The sequence below is a fragment of the Coenobita brevimanus genome, chromosome 64, assembly GCF_032717465.1.
Source record: "Coenobita brevimanus isolate Jiangsu-jjx chromosome 64, ASM3271746v2, whole genome shotgun sequence".
NCBI classification, from domain to species: Eukaryota; Metazoa; Arthropoda; class Malacostraca; order Decapoda; family Coenobitidae; genus Coenobita; species Coenobita brevimanus.
Genome location: NC_137017.1, coordinates 15,489,790 through 15,509,702, shown reverse-complemented (window position 1 = coordinate 15,509,702; position 19,913 = coordinate 15,489,790). Strand labels below are relative to the sequence as shown.

The 19,913-nt window shown below is 42.6% G+C and overlaps 1 protein-coding gene across 1 annotated transcript in view; it reads right to left on the bottom strand.

Moving 5' to 3' along the window:
• LOC145404670 (aconitate hydratase, mitochondrial-like) overlaps window positions 1-19,913 on the bottom strand; it is a 418,871-nt gene that overhangs the window by 339,467 nt on the left and 59,491 nt on the right. The window contains exon 2 of the mRNA XM_080276212.1: window positions 10,823-10,980. Coding sequence (XP_080132338.1) covers window positions 10,823-10,980 — 158 coding nt within the window. The remainder of the gene's footprint in view (window positions 1-10,822; window positions 10,981-19,913) is intronic.

The following is a 19,913-nucleotide window of genomic DNA, read 5'->3' as shown; positions in this document are numbered from 1 at the left end:
AGTTTACTAAGCCTGATTTTTTCCATGTGGAGTGACATGGAGAGACAGGTTGACGAATGAAGTGAAGGAACGTTGTGGGATGGATGTGGATGTGGTTGAGAAAATTAAGAGAAATACACTGAGGTGATTTGAACATGTGGAGAAAATGGAGAAAGAAAGACTGACTAAGAGGGTGTATGTAGGTGAAGTGGAGGGAGGATGAGGTGGAAGGATGGAACTGAGTGGTATATGAGGGAGGCGGGACTGAGCTGGGGGTAGGGCAGTCAAATGGTGGGTGACAGAGCGACTTGGAAGTGTTTTGTCTGCAGCCACCCTTTGCAAGATTAGGGCGTCGGGCTATAGATAGATAGATTTTTTCCAGACTTAGATTTGATGATTATCAGATTTTATTTGTTGGTTTTAGTGTGTTATTAATAGGTGTTAGTCTTAGGCTGGCTTCTTTTACAGCTGTTAGGCCATTTAAATTGGCTTTAAACTTGTTTTTGGACTCACTGGATAAGTTTAGGGATTGGCTGAGGGGGAAACCCAAGGCTCAAAAATGCATCCCTATACTTTACAAGTTAAATCTACCCTGAGATACAAAATGCTGCCTAACGATGGGTTTTTACTTAACCCCTAAAGTACTAAGCTCAACGATCAATGTTTTTTCACAATTTTTAAAATGGGACGAGGAACGTCGATCGTGCAACTTCCACAAAAACTGGCAGCAGCTTGCTCCACCCCGGCTGTGACGTAGATGGCTTCTGACCAATCAGAACTAAGTGTTGGACATGCGGAAGGGAGGATCCAGGCCTGTACCCAGGTGGTGGGGGTGTACCCCCCCCACCTCCCTCTCACCATTCCCTCTACCCCACTACATTGTTACTACCCAACCTCCCTCTGTTCTTATCACCACACCCCCCCTTGCACACCCTCCTCATGCATCTTCCACCCCTCCAATGTGGATCCCCTCCATGTCACCCCTCTAGTCCTGAGGGGAGGGTATTTCCCCCCTACCCTCCCTCCATATCCCTGTACTCCACTGGGGCCCTTCCTTTGTGTCTGGTGGTGGTTCCTCCCATCACTCCATCCCTGTACATCCCCTCCTGGTCTTACCACACCACACCCCCTAGAACAGAGCATCTTTACCCTTCCCTGGCATATTTTTCTTTCTTGCCCAGGCTAAGAAGGGTAACTATTATCAACTTTGATGAGCCATGGCTTGGTAACTATTGGATCTAGAAGGGTGGGGCTTGCATTTTCAGATGTGTACATTCAAGCTCTATAAATCTGGCATAAAACTTTTAACCTCTGAGAAAGTTGACAAATAGACCTGTTTTTCCGTCCTGGAGAGTAGTCGAGACTGGACAACTGCGCACCAGATGGGTTAACCAACTGCATCGTTAAACCTGGGTATACCCGTTGACGAATGAAGAAGTGAAAGAACGTTGTGGGGTGGATGTGGATGTGATTAAGAAAATTAGGAGAAATATACTGAGGTGGTTTGGGCATGTGGAGAGAATGGAAAATGAAAGACTAAGAGGGTGTATGTAGGTGAAGTGGAGGGAGGAAAAGGGAGGGGGAGACCAAGGAAGAGGTGGAGGGATGGAGTTGAGGGATATATGAGGGAGGGGGGAGTAAGTTGGGGGGAGGGCAGTCAAATGGTGGGTGACAGAGCAACTTGGAGGCGTTTTGTCTGCGGCCATCCTTTGCGGGATTAAGTCACTGAGCTATAATAGATAGATAGATAGATACCCATAATTTAAGAAAAATTATGTAAGAAATGCGTGATATGCTGTAACTAATGTGACTGTGTGCAGCAGGAGTGTTTACAGAGCCTTACATGAGTGTTTATAGTGCCTAGTTAAAAAAAAAAAAAAAAAGTGAATGTGAAAATAGGTAAAATTAGCACGGAACCCCAACTTCACATCATCATAGTCCCGACTGTGGCCGCACTACGTAAACCAGGTTGTGCTTCCATACTACAAGTACTCCATGCATCCACCCACTCCACACAAAAATGGGCTATAAATCCAAATCAGCTGCTGAAAGGTATCTGAAAGTACAGTAATCCCGTTTGCTTCGTGGATTTTTTTTTTTTACGGTTTTGCCCTCTCGCAGATTTTCTTAGCATTAATAAGTTCAACTAAAATATCCTTGAATATACGGAAAACAAAAAATTTGTAATTCCCGCCGCTTCCAATTGTAGCACGGTAAACTCACGCCACCCTCTATCCCTTTCCTACGGCCCCTCTGCCCCGCATCCCTCAGTCCATGCCTGTCTGCCTCACCTGCTTGGTGCAATTGTAACCACGCTGTGATACAAGCCACTTGCCTCCCACGTGCTTTCCACATGGCCCCAGGAAGTAAGCCAGCCTCACTGAAGGCTAATAATACAATCAGTAAGAACTCCAAGGTGACAAAATGATCAAGAAAAGTTAAGACCTTAGCAGAGAAAATTGTGTTACTGGACTAGCTAAGAAGTGGCATGAGCTACACCGCATGTAGTCGTGAGTATGGAGTGAACAAGTCGACAGTGCATTACATTAAGAAAAGTAAAAAAGAAATAAGACATGCAGTTGCTTGCTGTACATCAACGTCAGCAAAGGTGTCACAACATGTTCGTGATAATGTTCTGATTAAATGGAAAAGGCGCTGAACATATGGATTGAAGATTTAAACCGCCGACATATTCCTGATGACACAAATTCGATAAGAGAAAAGGCCAAGGATTTGTACAATCATTTTAGTGATGGAGAGAGGGATGGGAAGCACACATTTATGGCTAGCAAAGGCTGGTTTGAGAACTTTAAGAAGAGATTCTCACTCCATAATCTCAGGATTACTGGCGAATCAGCCTCTGCTGATCATGTGGCAGCAGAAACGTATCCAGCAGAATTTGAAAAATTAGTGAAGGACAAAGCGTATCTGCCAGAACAAGTTTTCAATGCCGATGAGACTGGGCTGTGGTGGAAAAAAATGCCCAGCAGAACTTTTATATCACGAGAGGAGAGACAGGCACCTGGATTTAAAGCTCAGAAGGACAGAGTATCGCTGCTATTCTGTGGGAATGCAGCTGGTCATATGATCAAGCCTATGCTGATATACAGGGTTAAAATACCACGTGCACTTAAAGGGAAAGAATTAAATCAGCTGCCAGTGTTTTATCATAGCAACAAGAAAGCGTGGATGACAGCAGCATTATTGAGTGACTGATTCCATAACTGTTTTGTCCCCGAGGTTGAAAGATACTTGAAGCCAAAGGGGATAGACTTTAAAGTGCTGCTGATAATAGATAACTGCCCAGGTCACCCTGAATCAATTAAATTTGCACACCCTATCATCGAGGTAGTTTTTCTACCAAAGAACACCACATCACTCATTCAGCCACTTGATCAGGGCATCATTGCTGTTTTCAAGGCAAAATACGTGGCACAAAGCTTTGCTATGATTAGACAAGCCATAGAAGAAGGAGATAACATCAAAATGTGGTGGAAGAAATTCAACATAGCCAACTGCATCATGTTAATTCAACAGTGCCACGAAGAACTCTCTGCTAGCTGCATCAACTCCTGTTGGAAGAAATTGTGGCCTTCAGTCGTGAATGACTTTGCAGGATTCCCAACTGTTGGTGCTGAACTTGTAAGAATTAAAAATCTCTCGAGGACTGTCAGAGGTGAAGGGTTTTCTGACCTGCAAGAAAATGAAATTCGGGAGGAACTGCTGGGGAATGCAGGAGAAGAACTAACAACACAAGAATTGGAAGAACTGCTCAATGAAGAAGAGAAAGATGAAGATGAAGAGGAAGAGGAATCTGGTGGCAATGATTTACCACAGGCGTGGACACTAGAAAAGCTTGGGGAAATCACTCGCAGCATGAGGCATACCATCTCCATGCTAATGTCGTATGACCCATCACTGGACAAGGCAATAAAAGTGAAGAATGGGATGGAAGCTGTGGTTGCTCCCTACCATGAAATAATGAAGGCGATGAAGCGTGAAAGGGAGCAACTTCCAATAACTATGTTTTTCTCAAAGAAAAACCAACGCAGCCCTGCATCTGCCCTGCCATCTACATCTGGCAACTCATCCTCTCCTGCCTCACCACGCATGGATGATTCATGCATGGAGGACGAGTCAGCTGATGATCCCTCTCCTAACTCCCCTGCCTCGTCTGACGTCTCCGAGTGAAACTCTTCTGTAACTAAAGGTATGTAAAGTGATAACAAACAGACATTAACTAAAAATATTACTATACTTATAGATGTGAATTAAAGTTTAGTGGTGCACACCTTAAAAAAAAATAAATAAATAAAAAAATAAAATAAAATAAAAATACAACGTACAGTACGTGATACTGAGCAAAAAATATATTTGTTAGGTATGTAACAAGTTTAATAATTTCAACTTAACTTGTGGTGTAATGATTGTAAAATCATTTTGTCAGATTGTGAGTCTTCGAGTGATGTTGATGGCTGGCAGCAAACAGTAAATGGCTGGCAGTGGTCAGGGAAGGTGCGACTGTATGAGTGGGGGGACATGCGACCATGCGAGTGTTTGCTATCACCAGTTACTGCATCTTTTTATTTTGTACTGTTTTGTGAATACATGTGTAGATAATTGTGTATTACAGTACGGTGTTTACGTTTTTCCTTTATAATGGAGTACGTACTTTCAATCTTGTAAGAAAGTATTTCGGGATGAGTATGGAGGTTTCAGGACAATTCGCCGTCAAGTCAAATCGCCATCACAACAAAAACAAGACAATTCGCCTTCATTAACGAAGATAGCTATGGATGACGTTAGAATATAATTCAAAGGCGACTACAGCCAGGAACAAACAAGTTAATTATTGACTAAAGTTGCAACTAATAAATAATTTCAGGATCCCCCTGAAATATAGTTATTAAAGTATTGATTAATTAATAGGTATGTTTATAAAAGTATTGATTAATTAATAATAAGTATATTTATAGAATGGCGGGGAATCGTCAATGTTTTGAAAGGGAATTGTCTGACGGCGAATTATCTCGCAACCAGTATGGACATGGACTGTGTGATGGGTAGCATGGTGGACACAAGTGCAAGATTCAACTGTTAATAGAGCATTCCCGAATTTGGCTTTTCGCGGGGGTTACAAGAACATAACTACCGCGAAATATGCGGGATTACTGTAGCCATCTGACACAAATCTGGGCGTGCTGGACAAAAAACAAGTTTCAGACGGAAAACAGCCGAGGTGAGCACTTTTACTTTCACTAGGCTTATTTTAACCACTTTTCAGGTCTATTCATGGAAAAAAGGCAAAACTGTCCGGCATCCGGGGGTCAGTCAGCCTCACACACCCTCAGCACCGGGGATGCAAAAGCCGACAAAGGCTCCGCCATGGAATGGGTTAATTCTATGGACAATGAAAAATCTTTGACTATCTTACTTTTGAGATGGAACACATCCTATCAATTTCTCTTTTCTCTAAAATCTCCATTCTAGGTGATTTCAATGTTTGTCATCATCTTTGACTCTCCTCTCCTTTCACTGATGCATCTAGTGAAAAATCTCACATCTTTTCAAACCATAATGACCTAGAACAGCTTGTACAGCAACCTACCAGTATCCAAAACCACCTTGGAGACTTCTAACATACTCAACCTTTTCCTCAATACTAATCCTTCTGCTTATGCAGTTAATCATTTCTCTCTGTTTGGCTCCTCCGATCACAGTTTTATTACCTTAACCTGTCCTATCACTCCAGTAAGGCCTGTGGACCCTCCCATGAAGCAGCGGCCTTTGCACCCTGGAGCTGCTTATAAGAAGGCTTTCAGGCAGTACTTCTTTGAGTTTCCCTAGAATGATTATTGCTTCCATGAAAGAGAGCCAACTGAGTGTGCCTCGTGTTTTATGGAAGTCATTCTCTTGGGCATAGAAGCATACATTCCTTTTTGTTATCCTGTGACAAATGATATAAATATATACAAGTGCCGTAAAACAAATAACTCAAAGTCAAATGGCCACCCCTTACGGGATTATGGCGTCTGGCAATAGATAGATAGATAGATAGTATATATAATATACATATATACAGACATATATATATATATATATATATATATATATATATATACATAGATATATATATATATATATATATATATATATATATATATATATATATATATATATATATATATATATATATATATATATATATATATATATATATATATATATATATATATATACAGTAATCCCTCGTTTATCTGGATGTAATAGAGCCAAAGGCATGTCTGGCTTCTGGCAACATCCGGATAATGAACACTATTCCCCTACCACACCCAGACCCTACCTATACCCACCTCCAACATATACCTAACTTATTTTTACAGTACCGATGCTTAATTTGGTTGTGTTTTCCAGTCATTCAAGCATATTTGGACATTTTTAAGAGTCATGTGCACTCTCAGCTTGAATACTGCTCACCCTTGTGAAATGGATGTGAAAAGGTTGCATTAAAACAACTGGACAAAATTCAGAACAATGCTATTGGAATTATTAATAACCCTGCTATTATAAACAAACTACCTCACCTACAAGTAAGAAGGAATGTTGCCTCCCTTGCATTATTTTACAGATATTTTTATGGCAAAGTCTCAGACAAAGTTGCATCCATTGTGCCTCCATGCCTGCCTCCGTGCTACATGGACATCTGGTAGTGCTCATGACTGGAACGTCACTCAGCCATACTGAAGAACTTCTGCCTATCAGAATTCTTTCATGACCCAAACTGCATCTCTCTGGAACTTGCTTCCCCAGAATTGTTTCCCTCTAAACTTCAACCTACAGCTGATCCAAGTTCAACTGTTACAGATATTTTATGACTGGATGACACCAGTAACCTGGTGTATGGTTAATTTTTTTTTATTCATTTGTTTTTTCTTCCTCTGTTTGACTATTAAAAAAAAAAATCAAAACACAAACAGGCATATCAAAAGTAATGGTAAACACCGAGACAACTATGCAAGAAAACCACTGAAAACCAAAAAAACACCCTACCCATAGAATACTCTATGTACAGTACCCCTCCTTATTTTGGTAGTGTTTCCAGATCATTCTGGTAAATTTTGGCATCAAAACATACATAGGAGTATCCTAAATAGTTTTCAACACAAAAAAAATTGCAAAAAAAACTTTGAAAACCAAAATCACCCTACCTAAACACTACTATACGTACCGTACCCCTCCTATTTTTGGCACTACAGTATTTTGTCATTCTGCCATAATGTGACCTCAAAACACACAGGATTATCCAAATCAATTTTCAACACTAAGAAAACCATGAAAAAAAAAAAAAAGAAGCTACCTAAACACTTCTGTATGTACAGAACGTCTCCTATATTTGGCACTGTTTTTGGGTCATTCTTCCATATTTTGACCTTAAAATACACATAGGAATATCCTAAATAAATTTTAGCACCATGGAAACTATGAAAGAAATCTAAAGCTACCTGCTGAAAAACATTCGGTGGGGGTACTTACTACCTAGTGCATCGCCACCAGGCTTCGTAGCCGACCATCTCCAGCAGGTGTAGAATTGTCCCGTGTGGTCTAATGGCAAACAGTAGTGCCTAACAGAGGTCAAAAAGCTCCTCATTGTCATCCTCAACCTGCTGAAGCTGAGCAATGACTGGCGATGCTGGCCTACCCACCTCAAGAAACTCCGAAGACAGCCGCAAACTTTTTGTCCAACAGAGACTCAACAACTGACGACATGCTCGGTTGCGGGTCCTAAGGAGAAGGCAAGAAACGACCTGGTGGTGGTGGTGGTGAGAATGGGTTGGCACAAGTGGGAGTCGCTGGCTTGAAGAATGAGTCGAACCTGGTCTGACAACAGGATCGACGATTCTGCCGGAGGATACAGTGTCCCAGATTAACTGCAGCTCCATCGCCAGGCGGAGTGGCACCAACTCCCAGTGAGGGTACTCGGCATACTCCAGCACCCCCTCCAGGTAAACATGGAGGACATTGAGACGAGGGACTGAAGGAGTTGCGGAAGGCTGCGAGTCAGGGTCCTCATCCTTGTCGGCCCCCTGTCCTCTTCCGTGCCCACAGAGGCAGCAGCAGAGATCTCCTCATCAGATATAGTCTGGTAACCAGGATCACTGCCTTCATTGTCCAACCAATTCGCATGTTGTCGATGTCCACCTGCTCTCCTGGTTGTCTAAGGCGAATGTGAAAATCATCCACGTCAAACCCCTCGAAGTCGTGCTCGGCACTGATTCCCTGCAGGAGGCGAGACCAACTGCTTTCGACGGTTTTTACAGAGACTTCCTTCCACGCGTTCACCCAGTTGAACACGGCAGACTTCACGTCGTAACGCCAAAGATTCTGCAAGGTCTGGTACCCATGTGTGTCCTTGTCCTCCAGCACCACCAGCACCTTGTTCAGGAACCTCCACTGGTACAGTCTCTTGACAGTCACAATAACACCCCGGCCCATTGGTTGAATCAGAGCAGTTGTATTAGGAGGCAGAATCATACACCTAATCCGCCAGTCAAAAGCAACAAATCCTTCTCAGACAGATGCACGTGAGCATTGTCCAGGAGCAGGATTGCCTTCACCTGGTCGCGAGTGATTCCATGGACCTCCATTTGATAACGGATAACCTCCCTGATGAAATGTCTGTGGAACCAATTTCTGAAGAACTTAGCAGTGAACCAGGCCTTCACAGAATGGTACCACACAACAGGCAGGCTATACATCAACCAACGGAAACAATAGGGTTGTTTTGCACTCCCAACAACAACGGGTTTAAGGTGGTGTGTCCAGTTAGCATTGACGCAGCACAAAACAGAGACATGTTGTTTGGACAACTTCCGACCAGGCACTGACTTTTCCCTTTCCTCAGCCAGGGTGCTGGTGGGCAAGAGGCAGTAGAACAGACCAGTTTTGTCAGCATTATAGACTTGATCAAGGGCAAGGCCCTCATCCCTGATCAGACGCTGCATTTTCTGGTGAAACGTGTCTACTTCATCCACTGCTGCATCCAAGGCCTCGCTGTGTGCCCTATGGCCAGTATGTCCATGGCGAAGCTTGAAGCAAAAGAGCCACCCCTTGGATGCCTTGAAGTCCTGCATGTTGAGTAGGCATGCAAACTTCTCAGCAGCAGCCTTCACCTTGGTCCCACGCACTACTATCCTGGCACCACTTTACTGACAAAACCACATCAATGTCAACCGGTTGATAATGGCGTGCAGGGACTAGGTCATTACCTTCCTGTCGTCACAAAGTGTACTTTCGGCAAAGTCCTTTCCGTATTGCGTAAGCTTGTCGAGTAACTTCTTGATATCGAACAATGTTGAACAGGCTAGATCATATTTGCAAAGAATGCGTTCTGTGGTCTAGCCCGCGTCAAGCTTGCCCAATATCTCACGCTTCTTATCCAGACTCAGAACCTTCCTCTTCCGCTTCTCAGGTGGTGGTGGGGGAATCACTACACACACAAGAATACAACAGAGCGGGGCAACAACCTGAAGAAGGTACGGAACCATGACAAACGCAACCACAATCATAGCCATCGTTGCAAGCGGAACCACTCATGAGGGGCAGAAAGGCGCGAACTGAGGTGTGGGCTTCTATTCGCTGGCAAGCAGTACAGTACAGTGCTGCTATATTACACCCAATGATTGCTTTTGAGCAATGAGGAAGCAACACACAACAAACTGACATCTGTATATATGGTTCACTTCTGTTTGCCCTGGCAAGGGTTAGTACGTGACGGCAACTGCAGATGACCAGCAGATCACCGCCTCAAGCAGTGTATAACTAACGCGGCCTGCAAGGCAACTTTGACCATTCGGTTGGAATGCATGGTGGGGGGTTTCAGCACTAATCCTGGAGGTTGGCGGACTCCCTCCGTTCACTGTACAGGGAGATGGGTGGTTTTATCGTATATTTACTCATAGCTTGTGGTCTGTGTTACATGCGTGGTACCCACCGGTACCCCTCAGCCAGGAAGAACACTCGCCTCCTCCATTCAAAAATAACCATAGAATTTCCCTCTAAGATATGCTCAAAGTGTTTCCCTGGCAAAATTACATTGGTTATCTTTACCTTACCTTACCTTACCAAACCTAACCTATCCCAGTAGGGCTGCTTGGCTAAGGTGGCTGACTGTGGTATTGAAACGAATATCCATATCAAATGGAACTATATTGTAAAGTACAGTATTGTACATTACACATACATAGTACAATACTATACCGTACTATCATATACGTTGGTACAGAAATTACTGTAATGATACCAAATATGTCCGGATATTATGCGTCTGGATAATTGAGGGATCATGATTCAATGTAAAAATCATCTCTGTTTCATAATAAGTGATACAAACCATTGGAATAACAATAAATTAGTGGGTAACATAATCATCACCCAGACTTCTTCTCCTATCTAATGATGCTGTGAGTTACAGTGAAGAGAGAAGATAAAAGTAGCTAAGTACAAAGTGAAAGAACTACTAACAGCATGCCCAAACAAACTGACTAAGTTCCTGGAATAACTTTACAAGCCTAATCATCTGCAATTTTTTTTCTTATTGGATGCACTTCACATAAAACTGCCAAAGAGTCACTCTGTGAAGTACAAAATAAAAAGGATGCCAAGCCCTATCATGTTTTCCTCCATATATACTTCAGTTTATTAACTCGGTCCCATAATGATTCCCTGGTCTAAAAAAAAAAATAAAAAAATAAAAAATAAAAATAAAAAATAATTAATAATTATAATAATAAATATAAAATAAATAAATAAATAAAACACACCTATGTACTTCACTGATCCTCACCTCTTCTTGACTATTTCATAATTATTTTGAAGCTTGTCATATGGCATCACTGTGTCTGGATCCAAATGGGACATGGCCACTTTATGAGCAGCGGCTACTAGGGGTGAGAGGTGGAAACATCGTGCCTGTATCCCACCATTCACCACACTCCTGAAGCTCTGTAATAAAAAGGAAATCTTTAGCTAATTATCTATCTCAGCTATAACATCTATCTATCTATTTCCAAATGCCATAATCCCATAAGGGACGGCCATTTGACTTTTGAGTTATTTGTTTTACGGAGAGGGGCACTAACCCTCCACCAACCCACTCCTTGACACGTAGGGAGCACGTATGGTTTGGTTATATGGTTACCACCCAGCATTGTAAATGGTTTCTTGACTTACAGGAAACCATTTGGCTTGCCACTCAATGTAAAGCCACCTGTAAAGGAAAGAAAAGCAATAAGAAGTGACAGGATAGAACGGAGAAATAGGAGGAAAGGAGGGCAGGCACAGAAAAAGAATTAGGCAGCACTACATCAAGTGAGTGGATGATGGTCACCACCACCTACCACTAACCTATAACATGCAAATACATTTTTATAACCATGGCTGATTAATATTTACATAAACTCTAGATTATCCATCATAATTCAGCCAAGCCCTACGCAAAATAAAGCAAAATCCCAGATACTGCATAGTATTCCCCCCCCCTCCCTTAGCTCAACATTAAGTGTCGTGAGGGATATTGTGTTACTATTCACCTCAACCCTCTATCCTAAAAACTTTCCCATGAGCAAAAGATGAAAGCTAAGCATAAAATACAATACACTATTGATACCGTACAGTACAATCCCAGTTAACCAGGAAGCTTGGGGAATTTACCTTCCCAGTTAATTATTTTTTCCAGTACTCTTAAACATAGGCAATTTGACTGCGGTATATACAATAGTACTCATCTCCAGGGCCACACAAACAATTCCATCTGAAACATAACCTTCTCTTAAACACATCAGATGTAACACACATGACAAGACACCCGACACATGTGACACACATGACTACAGTATCTTGCAGGAGTGCACAATACACACAGTAAGTTCATTTTGTTAAACATAAATTGTTATTTTATTCATGAACCCTGGAAAAAAAAAACTAAAGAAATAAATCTTGAGCATTTATTAATGAACTTATGATTAGGAAAGAAGTGTTGTACAGAAGAATTATCATGACTCCCTTCCTTAAAATTGTTTGTGTACAGCAGCCGCCCATCAATTTATTCCTCAAATGTGTTTTAAAATGAATTTGTACATCATCTAAGAATACATTTGCACTGCCAGAGATGATAAAATCTACCTGACTGAAATGAAGGTTTGCTTTATTGAATAAAATTACAGTGCTTGCAATTGTATGCATTTATTGTGTTACAGTGCGTATGTGCTGACAGAGGACCGAGTGGCAAGAGTGAAAGATGAGTTTTGGGCGAGTGTAGAAACATGTATGGACAAATTTGAGAGGAGCGAGAGACTGCCTTTGATTGGAGACATGAATAGCAAAGTTGGGAATGTACGAGTGGATGGAGTGGTTGGTCAGTGGGGTGTCCCAGCTGAAGTAAATGGAAATGGTAGTGCTTTGGTGGACATTTGTGCTGGTAAGGGGTTGGCAATAGCCAACACCTACTTTTGACATAAGATGATCCACAGGTATACATGGAGAGTAATGAGGAGGATGGATGGGGAACTTCTTGAATGAAAGGCAATGTTAGACTACGTGTGTGTGGATGTGCGAATGAGAAGACAAGTGTTCGATGCAAGAGTGTGGAGAGGGTGGGGGACTGGAGTCTCAGACCATCACTTAGTGATGCCCAAGGTAAAGCTGCAAAAAAAATGGTTGAAGAGGCGAAGGAGGAAGACAGGAGGAAACAGCTCCTGTGAGAAGATTGGAAAAGTTGCAAGATAGTGAGAAAATGGCAGAGTATAAGAGCATAGTGGAAGAATGATTGGGAAGGTATGAGTTAGAACAGATGGAAGGGGTGGAAGACGTATGTAAGACATTCACGGAAGAGATAGGCACAGCTTGTGAGGTGGTTTGTGGAGTGAGGAGGAGATGCAGGGGTGTGCAAGGGACAGCATGGTGGAATAATGAGGTGAAATAAGCTGTGGAACAAAAGAAGAAGGCATATAGTGAATGGCTAGTGAGTAGAGGTAGGAGAGAAGATGAGAGAGAGAAGAGAGAGGTATATGTGAGCAGGAGAAGGGAGGTGAAGAGATTGGTGAAGGAGAGTAAGAAGAAAGTGCATGAAGAATTTGGGAGGAATCTGAGAGTGAAATGGAGGGAAAGTAAGAAATTGTTTTGGAAGGAGGTAAAGAAAGTAAGGCAGTGTGAAAGGGGGAATAGTAGGGGAGTGAAAGATACGAATAATAGATTGTTGGTGGAGAAGAGAGAGAAATTGAGGAGATGGAAGGAGCACTTTGAGGATTTGTTGAATGTAGAGAGTGACAGCAGTGTGAGTATAAGTGGTTGGGGAATGATGGGAGAAGAAGAGATCAGAGGAAGGAGGAAGAGATCAGTAGGGCAGAAGTATTGGAAGCAATGAAGAAGATCAAGATGGGAAAGGCCCCAGGAATTGATGAAGTGTGTGGTGAAATGCTGAGGTATGAGGGTGAGATTGTTGTGGAGTGGATATGGAAGTTGTGTAGATTAGCTTGGGAAGAGGGAAGGGTTCCAGAGGACTGGAAATCAGGTGTGATTGTTCCTTTATACAAAGGAAAAGGGGAGAGAGAAGTATGTGGTAACCATAGGGGTATTTGCCTTCTTAGTGTGACTGGAAAAATGTATACAGTAGTAAAATACTCACTGATAGGGTTAGGTATATGACAGAAGAGCTAGTTGGAGAACAAGGGGGTTTTACGAAGGGAAAAGGATGTGTAGATCAGATATCTGTTTTAAGATGTTTAGTGGAGAAGTATCTAGAGTAGGGAAAGAAAGTGTATGCTGCCTTCATGGACTTGAAGAAGGCTTATGGCAGAATAGATAGGCAAGGTATGTAGAAGGTATTAAGAATATATGAGGCCCCTAATAACATAGTGTACCGAATGCCACATGCTGAAAATGGATAAAAATGTTAAAGCTGCGTAACTTTCAAAATGCCATAACTTTGGAACTAGGTTTTTTTTTTTTTTTTTTTTTTTTTTTTTTTTTTAAATAGCTTGAAGTCCATACTTTCATGTCATGCTAATCTTGGGAGAAGAGAAATTAGTAGCATTCTGAAAGGTACAAGAATAGCTGCGTTTTTCTCCAGTGTGTTTATAGAAAGATAAAACGTACTCTCAGTAAGCATTTTCAACAATCAAACCAACCAAAGATATCAATGGGAAATGTTTACAAAAGCAAAATAGATGTATGTAATACTATCTATCTATCTATTGCCAGATGCCTCAATCCTGTTTGGGGTGGCCACAAACAAATCGCCTCCAAGTCGCCCTGTCCCCCGCCATTTCACTGCCCTGCTCCCAACTCAAACCCCCCTCTCTCATATACCTCTCCACCCCATCCCTCCATCTCATCCTCGGCCTCCCCCTCCCTCTTCCCCCCTCCACCTCACTCACATACACTCTCTTCGTCAGTCTTTCACCCTCCATCCTCTCCACATGGCCAAACCACCTCAGTGTGTTCCTCCTAACGCTACCTATCACATCCACACCACAACACTCCTTTATATCCTCATTCGTCAGCCTGTCTCTCCACGTGACTCCACAGGCTTCTCTTAAATAACTCATTTCCACTGCTCTCACTCTTGGCTTATGTCCTTCCAACAACATCCAAGCTTCACTTCCATACGTTAGAGTTGGTATCACAATACTGTCATGTAGGAACTTTTTCACTTCCATGCTCACTTCCCTGTTTCTTACCACTGCTTTCAAAGAACCAGCAACCTTACTTCCCTGCTGTAACCTTTCAAGCACTTCACCCTCCAAACCTCCATCCTTACTCATCACACTACCCAAGTACTTAAACGTACTCACATTTTCCAATTCCTCACCATCAAACCTCGCTGTACATTCACTGACTTCACCTCTCTCACAGACCATCACTTTACTCTTCCCTATATTCACCTTTAGATTCCGTTTCTTACACACTCCCCCAAACTCATCCACCAAGCCTTGCAGCTCCCCTTCGTCTTCACTCAACAACACAGTATCATCTGCAAACAACAGTACAGGGAGTTTCCAAACACTATCCTCTCTCACCAGGGCCACTCCAACATCCACTACCCTACCTTGTTCCTCTTTTATTACCCCATCCATGTACAGATTGAACAACCATGGAGACATGACACATCCCTGTTTCAACCCAACTTTCAAAGAGAAAAATTCACTTAGTTCACCATCCACACGCACTGCAGCCTTCGCACCATCGTACATACTCTTCACAGCATTCAACAACTTCCCATCTACTCCATATATTCTTAACACTTTCCACAACCCTTGTCTATCCACCCTGTCATATGCTTTCTCCAAATCCATGAAAGCCGCATACAACTTCTTTCCCTTCTCCAGAAACTTTTCCACTAAAGATCTAAGAATGAATATCTGATCTACACAACCTCTCCCTTCCTAAAGCCTCCCTGTTCTTCTCCAACTATTTTCTCTGTTCTTTCTCTAACTCTGTCAATAAGTATCCTGCCATACACTTTTCCTATTATACTAAGAAGACAAATGCCCCTATGGTTACCACACACTTCTTTTTCCCCTTTTCCTTTGTACAAGGGAATAATTATATCTGACTTCCAATCCTCCGGGATTCTACCTTCCTCCCAGGCCAATCTGCACATCTACTATCTCTCCCCCATGCTTCAGCATTTCACCACACACTCCATCAATTCCTGGGGCTTTCCCCAATTTAACTTTCTTCATTGCTTCCACAACTTCTATCCTACTGATTTCTTCTTGTCTTCTCACCTCCCTCCTTCTCCCAGCCATTCCCCAGCCACTTATACTCGCATTACTTCCATCCTCTATGTTCAACAATTCCTTAAAGTGTTCTCTCCATCTGCTCACTTTTTCTCCTTTCTCCACTAGTAATCTACCATTTTTATCTTTCACTCCCCTGCTAACTTCACTTCCACCCTGTCTTACTCTTTTCACCTCTTTCCAGAACATTTTCTTACAGTCCCTCCACTTTACACTCAAATACTATTTTCAGAAATTAAAAACCATTATAAAAAAAGAAATCTTTCATTTTAGCCATTTCGGAATAATGGTAAGCTCTTTTTCTGTTATAAGAAGGACCAGCAGCTTTTTGCTCACTACATGAGTCACTCATGTTCTCGAGACAATGAGAAAAAACACTAAAACAGCTCTGAAAAGTGCCAGTTAATCCAGGCAGTGTTCTAGGCCGGCTGGCAAACAAAAAATTGTGTCACATCGCGACAGATTCCCAGATCACAGTTGCCAATGTCTTGCTGAGCTCTCTGCCTTTCCCATTTTCTGTACATTATGGCAAACTTACCCTTAAAATCATGCAATTTTATCCTAAAACATTCCATTATGTTAGAATAATGGTACAATAATTAATAAGGCTATAAAAAAAATGCATGGCTCTGAGCATAAAGAAATGATTGTATCTGGTAACACTAGACGACACATTGCTGGGAGGCACTTGGTACATGCTGTGACAAGCATAAAGGCTTGTCGACGCACTGAGGTGAAGCAGGCAGTGAGCCATGTTACAGAAGGGGAATTTGGACCCTAATGCCAGTTGCTTTCTGTACCTCGTGGTTGCTTTTCAGATCAAACAGGGTTTGGGCAACATAGTGGTATACTGAACTCGGTTTTGCTTGCAGTGGTGCTCAGTACACTATGTTATTACGGGCCTCATATGGAGTGGAGGGGAAATTGTTGAGTGCTGTGAAGAGTATGTGCGAAGGAGCCAGGACTACGGTGCGAGTGGATGGTGAGCTGAGTGAGTTCTTTGATCTCAATGCGGGACTGAAACAGGGTTATGTGATGTCTCCATGGCTGTTTAATATATACAGTATATGAATGGGGTTGTAAAGGAGGTGCAAGGTAGGGCAGTGGATGTGGGGGTGGCTCTAATGAATGAGGGTGAGATTTGGAAGATTCCAGTGTTGCTGTTTGCTGATGATACAGTATTGTTGAGTGAAGATGAATGGGAGTCGCAAGGTTTGGTGAATGAATTTGGGACAGTGTGTAGGAAGAGGAATCTGAAAGTTAATGTAAACAAGAGTAAAGTTATGGTGTCTGAGAGGAATGAAGTCACAAAATGAACAGTAAGGTTGGATGGTGAGGATATGGAGAATGTGAGTGCATTCAAGTACTTGGGTAGTGTGATGAGTAAGGATGGAACTTTGGGGGATGAAGTGCGTGAAAGGGTACAGAAGGAAGGAAGGTTGTTGGTTTACTGAAAGCAGTGATGAGAAATAGGAAGGTGAGTATGGAAGTTAAGAAGTCACTGCATGATAGTATTGTGATCCCTACCCTGACGTATGGAAGTGAGGCGTGGACCTTGCAAGAGGGGAACAAGTCAAGAGTGAGAGTAATGGAAATGAGCTACTTGAGTGGAGCATGTGGAGTGACATGGAGGGACAGGTTGATGAATGAAGAAGTGAAGGAACGTTTTGGGGTGGATGTGGATGTGGTTGAGAAGATTAGGAGAAATACACTGAGGTGGTTTGGACATGTGGAGAGAATGGAGAATGAAAGTCTGACTAAGAGGGTGTATGTAGGTGAGGTGGAGGGAGGGACAGGGAGGGGTAGATCAAGGATGAGGTGGAGGGATGGAGTTGAGAGGTATATGAGGGAGGGGGGGGGGAGTGAGTGGGGGGAGGGTAGTCAAATGGTGGGTGACAGAGCGACTTGGAGGCGTTTTGTCTGCGGCCACCCTTTGCAGGATTAGGGCGTCAGGCTATAGATAGGTATATAAATAAAACCTTAATATAACGGATTTAAATACAGTAATCCCTCATTTATCCGGATATAATAGAGCCAACGAAATGTCCCGGTAGTGGCAACATCCGGATAATGAACACTATTCCCCTACCATACCCAGAACCTACCTATACCCAACCTCCAACCTTTAACCTATTTGTACAGTACCCATGCTTAATTTGGCAGTGTTTTATGGTCATTCAGGCATATTTAGACATCAAAACACACAGAGGAATATCCAAGGTAATGCTAAAAACCAAGAAAACCAAGCAGAAAAAACAATGAAAACCAAAAAACACCCTACCTATACACTACTGTACATACAGTACCCCCCCTTATTTGGCAGTGTTTTCTGGTCATTCTGCCATATTTTGACATTAAAACATACATAAGATTATCAAAAAAAAAAAAAAAAAAAAAAAAAAAAAAATCTATATACCCAAAGAAAGGGAGGTAGCTGAGACAGGACGACACACTCCTAGTTTACCCATCCACAAGCCCACATTCATTCGCATCTTAGCCCCAAGGGGAGAAGGGACAGATCCTCACCTCACCACACTGCACGAGGGTCAACTGCGCAGTGCAATCAGCGACATCCACAGCAGGGCTCGACAGCAAAGCTGGTCTACCTCTGCCACAACATAATGGACCCATCCCCTTACCCACACCTGACCTAATCAGCTGATCAGACCAAATGTGGAAGACTATCCCCTCAGGGCTACATCATCATTTATTCATTCACAATTTCTCTCCAATCATTCCTATCACATGCAGCCACTCTTCCTTGCTCAACAGACATCCCTCATGCATCCAACACTCTCTTCACACTGTCCATCCATTCGTGGTCTTCCTCTCAGCCTTACACCCCTCACATCCGATCCAGTTACCTCTCTCACCAATCAATCATCATCCATTTTTTCCATATGCCCAGACAATCACAACGCCCTCTGCTCAACTCGATCACTCATCTCCTACATAACTCCAGGTCTTCACACTTCATAATTTCTCACCCAATCCATACGCGTCACTCCATACATACTCCTCAGACTCCTTATCTCCATTACATTCAAACTTTTCCTCTGCTACACCCAAATTCCATGTTTCAGGCCCATATAATGCACTCGGTACCATAACACCTTCATACAGCCCTCTCTTTACATTCATTCTAAGCAAACGACATCTACACACTTTTTTCATTCCTCCCAACACCTTTCCTACTTCATTCATTCTAAACTTCACTTCTAAGTCTATTCTTCCACCCACAGCAACATGTGACCCTAAATACTTAAAACACTCTACCTCCTCAAGCAAGTCACCATTCAAAACTATATTCATCCTCCTACCATCTACCAACTTCGTACACTTCATCACTTTACTCTTATTCTCATTTACTCTCAATTTCCTCCTTTCACACACCCTGCCAAACTCCTCCACTAACTGTCCCAATCTCTCCTCTGAATCAGCCACCAGAGCAGTATCATCCACAAACAGCTGATTCAGATTCCACTCTCTACCATCAGCATTCACCACACTCAAACCTCCACCTAACACTTTAGCATTCACCTCCCTTACAACACCATCCATATACAGTAAAAGTCCAATTCTTCGGCATCCAATTCCCCGGCAAATCTGAAATTTCGGCAGTTTTGAGAAATAGTCCCATTTATGAAAATCTCTGATCGTTAGGCAGATTTTCCAATTTTTTTCGTCAGTCTTGAAACTCTCCATAAGGCTCGCCAGCTAGCTACCCGCCTTTACCCGCCTTAGTGAGTGAAATAGTGGAAGTGATGGAACGAGTCTACCACTGCCATGAAGCTCAGAGGCTAGCTCTTTCTCCCATAGCATAAAGAGAGGACAATCATGTAGTGAATCTAGCATGGGAAAGAGAATCTGTTTCGCCATTCTTCCGAGTTGTTGCCGTGCTGCTGCCGACTTCTCTCGATTCTTCTGTGTGCTTTGTGAACTTCGTACCGAAATATATCTGAGATTACTATCTGAGTGTGCTGTAAGCACCGGAACATCAGACAGGAGCTTTATAACACCTGAGTGGACCAGCCGTGTGTTGTGAACAGTATAAACATCTGCGTGCTTTGAAAATGGCCTCCACAAGTGGAAAGTTTGTTGCAGGACCCTCTACTGCTGGGGACATCTTCCAGCAGT